We start from the raw sequence: 7816 nt of genomic DNA on the forward strand, positions 1-7816 counted from the left end.
AAGATACTACCAGGTGCGTGTTTAATAGCTCTTTTTTAACTCTTCGTTATAAATATTTTTTGTTATCAGGCTTGATTTTAGGTTATTGTTACATAAACAATCACTAAAATAGGCTCTTTGCTGCGCATTCATTTCCAACCTTACCCTTTTTTAATTAAAATTGTGTACATGGAAAATCAATTTTTTTTAAACTAACATTTCCTCTATTTGTGCAATAAGATCTTGTTTTACTAATGATCATGGTGATGATGTCAAAAGCAGTGTGCATATGTTGGTTGGTCTTGTTCTCATTTAACCGAGATGTTATATTTCACAAGACGAGTATTTCATCAGCTACAAACCTAGAATCCATTTCAAGCTTTGTCGAGATTCATAAAGGTGAGTTTTAAGAACGAATTAAAATTTAAGTTTCGTCAAACTTGTTACAACAAAAGATCCAGTGTTTGCTGAGTATTTTTAAAGTATGTTTTGGAAGTCAATGGTTCGAAGGTTCTGGCGGTTTGGTAGATAACATCAACACTGAAGTTTAACAGGTCACCAAACCATTTTTTTTATTTCACTGGCTTTTTAGTTTTGGTTGTCGTAAGAGCAATGAATGAATTCTCTGATTGATATTTTGCATGACCCGCCATGTTTCAAATCTGTTTTGTTTATTATTAATTGACTTAAGCTATGTCTACTCTAGACCGCATCGCTCTTGCGCCGTCTCGAGACCCATATCCGATAGCCGGGCTCCTATTAACACACAAGAAGGAAAATTTTGTCGCGTTTTCCGTATAGGAGCGAAGCCGCACCGCGCCAATCTTGAAAGTGAATCGGCGTCACATATCGACATGATAAGTTTCTTTGCCACTTCCAGTTGGCGCAGTATGAACAGGTGTTTAACGGATATTCTGTACAAGATAGCAGTTCCTGTCGTCATGAAAACTGAACTATCCGGCTAGCGTAGACATCAGGCCCCGGTTGTTCAAAATCTTGATAGCGCGGCTATCCACCGGATAAATCGCTATTCAGAGGATAAGTATTATGGAAACCAATCGCGCTGTCCAGTGGAAAGCACTATCCACCTTTCGAACAAATGGGGCCGGTAGCGTTAACAGGTTATAGCCACAACAAGTTATAAAATGTTCGTTGAATAAGGTCCATCCGCTATGACAAAAACGCAGAAAAATTGAAGAGAAGATTTTCCAACCACTGGCTTTTTAAAACAACTTTAATTTTTTTTGGTTTAAAAGATGGTGTTGATTACAAATTACATTTAAGCACTGAAACCTTTTGAAACATATCGATGAATGCAAATAAGATAAACTTACAAGGATTCTATGATAGAAAGTATTAACATTATTTGCAACCTTTATTAATTTATTTAGCTTTATTTCGCCCAACGTACATTTGTAACGAAATCCTATCAAGTTTACAATCAGATGCAGGGGATCTTAGTAAACTCTACTGAACTTTTCAAAGAAGATCCCCTACTAATCAGCATTAAAATTTCAATCAATGGCGATTTAAGAGTTGTTAAGGCAATTTCCTTCTTTTTACAATAACTCATTCAGTTTTTAATCAGTAGTACAATAGCTTGATTCATAGTAGTATTTCATGGGATACCTAATGCTATCAATAATATGTCAAGATACAATGGCAAATGGCGAGTGAAATTTGTGACTATTGAAATATCATGAGTGATACTATATATCTCAGTGATATCACGACAAAAATATAATTTATGTCATCATTTTTGAAACCACTGAAAGCTGAAAAACAGCTGCTCTCTGCCAATCAAATTGCAGAAAACTCTCATGAAGTATAATGAACAGTCCACAAAAATGACAAAAAAATGACAGTCGACAAAATATGTAATTTTTTTTAAACCGCTGGAAACTGAAAAACAGCTGCTCTCTGCCAATCAAATTGCAGAAAACTCACATGCAGTATAATGAACTGTACTTTGATGTCTTGATGACATCTGACTAGAACTATTATCGATTTAAGAATGCTTGTGCAAAGCCGAACATCCATGTATGTCTTGCATTAGTAATATTGTATATCATCATCCAAAGTATTATCTTCAATGAGCTTTTTTAAAGTCCTTTAGAATTTATTAAAAAACATCACTTCTACTGAATGATTTCAGATCTATATTAGATTGTTATCATGGATTCAAAAACGAAAGTTTTTACGATGTGAATCACAAACGGCTTTTTAACATTCTTTAAAAATATGTCTGCCCACAGGCAGCCAAAGCTTGAAATACTGAAGCATCGACGAACATCGGCATTGTTGCGTAACATTCGAAATATAAGGATTTGTATGGAAAAAAACCTGTCGTTTCCGTAACCTACGAAAATAAAACGATTTCAGTAAAAAACAGCTTACCTTAAATAAAATGTGTGTTACGTCTCTCCTGTGTGGTCCATGGGCCGATTTATGGCCATTTTGTGGGTTGTACTGTAAACGGTTTTCTCTCTTTTTATATTGAGAGAAAACCGTTTACATAAAACACATAAAACGGCCATAAATCGGCCCATGGACCACACAGGAGAGACGTAACACACATTTTATGTAAGGTAAGCTGTTTTTTTTAATTGAAATCCTTTCATTGTCGTAGGTTACGGAAACCATAGGTTTTTTCCGATACAAATCCTTATATTTCGAATGTCACGCAACAATGCCGATGTTCGCCGATGCTTATATTTTCGAGCTTGGGCTACCTTTGGTCTGCCTAACTGGTTGTCGTCATTAATTTCCAGGTTACTCTCTTTTGAGCCCCACAATCAGTTATTACTATGCAGGTTCCTGTATTGAGTGCGGATTACGATGTTTGCGATATGAGAGCTGTCAGTCATACAACTGTTTTATTCCCGAAAATTCAAGATTACAAGTGTGTCATTTGAATGCAGAGACAAGGAAGTCTAAACCGGAAAACTACAAGGCAGACAAGAGGTCGAATTACTTTGAGCTTAGTCAGGTATGCACTATGTGAACATCATACTTGAAATAAAGGCTTGTTGTGTTGTTGGTTTTATTAAATGATTGGTTGACTGGTTGGTTGGTTGATTGACTGACTGATCGACTGATTGATTGATTGAACTGAGATAAAAAGACTCATCAGACAAATGGCTAAAGAAATGGAGAGTTTGATATGAAGTATACGAGTTTAAACGAGTCGGATCGGAGTCGGAAATAGTTTATTGCGGAAATGATGTTTCTCTACTGGTTTCCGTGTACGATTTCAGAGTGTTCACGATGATCATCAGTAAAAGGAAAAGAAAAACTTCGGTCTTATGACATGGGTAAGAGAGATCTAGAATACCCCAAGCTAGCGACCTGCTCATCACATGAGTCACCTATTGCTCAGGAGTTGAAGCTTCCAACCTTAACTGGAAAGTGGTGGATCCGATTTCTCCTGAGGGCTCGGATTTTTTTCCTGATCATTTCTACATACACCTGATATCTAATTTAGTTTTGTCATTCGAAGGAGACATAACAAGAAATGTGAATGTTAGTGTTTCTAGTTTAAGTCATCAGGCTTCCCTCTTTTAATTTTTAATCTCTCGTCAATGAATGCAATGGTATGATCAGTTTTACATCTTTTCTTTCGCCCTTGGCCTGTGTAAAACTTCATCATCTTCATCCATCAAAGCTGAAGTTCAAACGTTTTAAATTTAGGTGGCGAATTTCAAGTTTATCTGTAATAACAGCGGACAAAGGATAACACATCAAAATCAATGTTCATGTCCTCCTGGATTCAAGGGCGTGACCTGTCAATCAAGTGAGTGTGAAACCAAAGTAACGAGACTGGTTGTCAGTAGAACTGATCCACCTTATTCACCTGATTAAGCATAGTTCACTCTCTTGTTCATTATAAGAGACAATGGGTGTCAGTATAATGGAAAACGCAACGATTTTGTTATAGGGGCTATGGGTCAGCTATGTCACGAGGATGTCGCTGTTTTAGGCGTGTGCTAAACTCATCACTGAAATAGTCCCATCACCCATACACAAAATGATCCGTTAAAGAAGATATCAAACAAGTTCCATCAGGGAGCACTAGGCAATAATTATTTTTGGTGATTTTTGCGGGCACTGAGCACTAACTAAAACTTGAAAAAAATTGGCCCAATGTTTTTCAAGTTTCAATACACGTCCATATCCATGCCATCCTTAATAACTGACTACAGGGAACAGTTTCAATGCCTAACTATAGTAGATATTGATGCGAAGACACATTCAGTTACCTTTATACAAAGATAGCAACTAACATGACATAGCTTTTTGAGGTTTGCGCGAGTAAAGGGTATTGTCTCCTGTCATTTCTTTTTCTGTGCTCCGGTGTAGACGGTAACCTCGTCACACGTTTCACTGTTTAGTCGTCTTTAAATTTAGCTTAGGAAAGATTAAATAATATTCAATAGATTCTTTTTCTCCTTTTGTGTCTAGAAAAACTTGGTTATTTCTCTTCAAGTCCTGGTCATTCCTGCAAGCACATCCGGGACTCTGGTGATTCAACAGGGGACGGAGAGTATTGGATCGACCCTGAGAAAAATGGCAGGCCTTTAAAAGTCCTTTGTGATATGACAACTGATGGAGGTACAGAAAAAAATATATGTCTGTTGTCTTATCTGTCAACTCGATGAAAAAGGCAGGGGTTTCCCAAACACTGGAAGTCAGTTGCCAATTGTAACTTCGGGATGCTACTTGCTCTTTTAAGGCCCAAGGCAGCTATAAAATACATACCAAACGTTCAGGAAATTTCTCCAAGTCATTTAAGCTCCTTTCCTGTGAAAAGAATGAATGAAGTGAGCTACCATCCAGCAGGTTTCTACAAACGAAGACTCCATTTTTTTTGCGCCCGCCGTCGTGAATGGTTGTTGTAGTGTATTTCATAACCGCCATGGGATGAGCAATAGCCCACTTCCGAGTGTTCAAAAAACCCTCACTTTCAAAATCAGGCCAATGCACAACCTTTTTTTTGAGAAAAAGAGTTTTTTCTGCATGAGAATGAATTACCTTTCCTGAATAGATGTTTTAAATGTTTAGGGAATTAAATTTTAACTTGGTTTCAAGTGAAACATCACATTTTGACAATTTAACCCAAACAGTTAATATCCATTCTTCGGTCTTCCTTTCTGTTCAGTAATTCCGTTCGTTGCCATGTAGAGTTCTCAGTTTCTTAAACTCCAAAAATCTGCTCGCAGTAAAATTACACTTATGACATTACTGCTACATGAGAAATTTCTGCAATTTGATTGGCTTAGAGCAGTAATATTTCAGCTTAATTTGAAATACCTACATATGAAAATTACAAACCTTTTGTGGGAAGTAGTATAAACGAATAATAGCATGATTTGTACGTGATATTTGGCATAAATACCACTTGTGATATTTCAAAATTGTCTCAAATTTCACTCGCCTAACGGCTCGTGAAATTACGTATGACAATTTCGAAATATCACTCGTGGTATTTATGCCAAATATCACTACAAATCATGCTATTACCTATACTAATACAATGGGAGGGATGGGTGAAATAATCCATGGCTTCGTTGAAATTCCTTTTAAATGTTCTAGGTTAATTACGTTGATGACTTCAGACTCGTCAATTCTCATAGTCAAATATCTAGATTTAACTCAGCTCATAAGTAATAAAACAGCAAGGATGCTTGCATCTGGAAATAAAAAAAAATCATGTTGATTTCAGGAGGCTGGCTTAATGTTGCCACGTTAAAGAAAGCCGACTCTTCCTCTGCTTGGACCACTGAAATTTCATACCGCGGGATCAGCAATTATCAGAATAACTTAATGGGCATTAGTACAAGTGCCATGCGTCAACTGAGGTCGCACTTGAACTTCTCTCAACTGAGATTCCACTGTAGTAAAGAAAATGGGCGCACCTTTCACGTCATCACGGTCAATAACAGCACTGGGGAAGCAGTTGTCCAGTATTTCAGCGGTCAATCAAGTGTCCTGCCTGCTTCATGCGGCTCGTTCATTACAATGAAGGACGACAACTCGTATTTAGCTCAACAGTGTCACCGATGGGGAAACGATGGATCACATTATGTTGGAAAATGGGGTCACTTCAACAAAAACGAAGAACAACGAATGTACGACCATTCAGCCTTTGTTGCCCACCGCTATCACTGGGTTGCTTATAACAAACTATGGCTCTGTGATGAGTCAGGAGGCAATGTCTTTGCAATTTCTTCAGAAGATTTCTGGAAGATCTATGTTCGCTGAAAATGAGGGATAAAAAGTGCTGTCTGCTTGACTGTGTTTAACATACTTACAGAATCGATGAATCTGTACTCTACATGATAAGAAAATTACACAGTTTTTTCTTTTAAGGCACCTTTTTTATAACAACGTTGAGGATGAAAGTGAAGCTAAAGTGAGGAAAACAAAGCTTCAAGCCATGTTGTTATTGTTTAATATAAGTGAAAGCCTAGAATGTGCCAAAGTTGTTGTTTTGAAGTTGGGTGCCATCCTTTTCCATAGCGGAATCCATTTTAAACCTCTAAAATTATGAAAAAATATATCGCGAAGATCTAAATAGGCACATTCCACAAAAGATAAACGAATTCGCCTCGTTGGCACTTGCCGGAAGGTACCCCTAGTCCATAGCAATAATTTCAGGCCTAATTTCATTCGCGTGTAAGCGTGTATAAGGATAGATCAGACTGGATTCTTGTAGATGAGAATGATTTGGTTAATTCTTGGTTAGACAAGTTAGGTAAGAAGCTCATTTCAGCTCGATTGTTTCTGTTTTCGTTAACATACTAGTTATGACTTTTTGCAGTAAATATTGTAAAAGACACTTTTGTATTTAAATTCGTTACCGTTTCTTGTTTTGTTGTATTTGTAGCGATTGTTGTCACCATGTTTCTATCGATTTATATTCCATTCATACTGATATTCTTGAGGACATCTCTACTCTCATCTGCACCAGATTCCTGTGGTAAATTGTTTGAAAGTTTTTCAGGTACGTGTTTGATCATCATGTCTTCATCATAACTTGCAAACTTGTGACGTGCAGTGCACTTAAGACTCTTTCAGAATCCTAGGTTCACCTGTCTCAACTGTTTCAAAGGCATGGAATTTTGTTCTACATCTTTGAGATAAAATTGAAGATTTTAAGCACTGCTAATAAATTTTAGCTTTCTTCTCCATCTTTGAGATAAATTAAGAGGGCAGTACGGTTAAAAGCATTATTTTTCGTTGATTTTCACCCTTTTTCTTAAATACCTAACCAAGATTTCATTCAATCCAAAAATGACTCAATTAAGTTACAGTCCTTAAATCAATAAACATTTGTGAATTTTTGGATGATTTTTCGGATGTTTCAAATGTATAAAATTTAGGGGGGGGGGGGGTTGAGATGTTTAAAATTTTGGGAAAATGGGAAAATATTGAATTTGGGGGTTGTTACAATGATTAAAATACGAAGTGAATAATTAGTAGACAATTACCAGATAGTCCACCACCACCACAAGGTGCCTCTGATCCCATTAGCGGACTAACTGGTTTATTTGTATAGCTTTTCCACCCTAATTTGTTTCCTTCCCAAATCAACATTATTTCCCCAAAAAACCAACCGCTGCAATGCCCCCTTAATTAAATATTTTAAGCAATGCCAATCAATATTAGCTTTTTCGTGAGAGTTTGCTCGAGTGCGCATCGTTAGTTAAACAAAGTGTAATGTTTTTTTTTTCAGCGTCGTATATCTTTTTTGTTTGTTTGTTTGTAATTGTTCTCAACTATCTTGATCTTTTTATGTGTAAGCACCGGACCCTGTTTTGAAATAGAATGGCAGATT

General features: G+C 36.8%; 1 protein-coding gene across 1 annotated transcript; it reads left to right on the forward strand.

Annotated features, from left to right (window-relative positions):
- The first annotated feature begins 239 nt into the window (after positions 1–239).
- LOC140941862 (uncharacterized) lies at positions 240–6243 on the forward strand. The gene is made up of 5 exons (XM_073390869.1): positions 240–378; positions 2751–2968; positions 3670–3772; positions 4441–4590; positions 5702–6243. Exons 1-5 carry the CDS (start codon positions 240–242, stop codon positions 6238–6240), a joined length of 1149 nt encoding a protein of 382 aa, XP_073246970.1. The 3' UTR covers positions 6241–6243.
- The last annotated feature ends 1573 nt before the right edge of the window (positions 6244–7816 follow it).

The sequence above is a fragment of the Porites lutea genome, chromosome 6, assembly GCF_958299795.1.
Source record: "Porites lutea chromosome 6, jaPorLute2.1, whole genome shotgun sequence".
Taxonomy (NCBI): domain Eukaryota; kingdom Metazoa; phylum Cnidaria; class Anthozoa; order Scleractinia; family Poritidae; genus Porites; species Porites lutea.

Bases quoted from the DNA above. Each gene is read 5' to 3' on its own strand.
- LOC140941862 (XM_073390869.1), top strand. From the start codon at position 240: ATGGTGATGATGTCAAAAGCAGTGTGCATATGTTGGTTGGTCTTGTTC. The intron at 379-2,750 runs GTGAGTTTTAAG...ATTAATTTCCAG, and splicing joins CTTTGTCGAGATTCATAAAG to GTTACTCTCTTTTGAGCCCC. The intron at 3,773-4,440 runs GTGAGTGTGAAA...TTTTGTGTCTAG, and splicing joins GGGCGTGACCTGTCAATCAA to AAAAACTTGGTTATTTCTCT.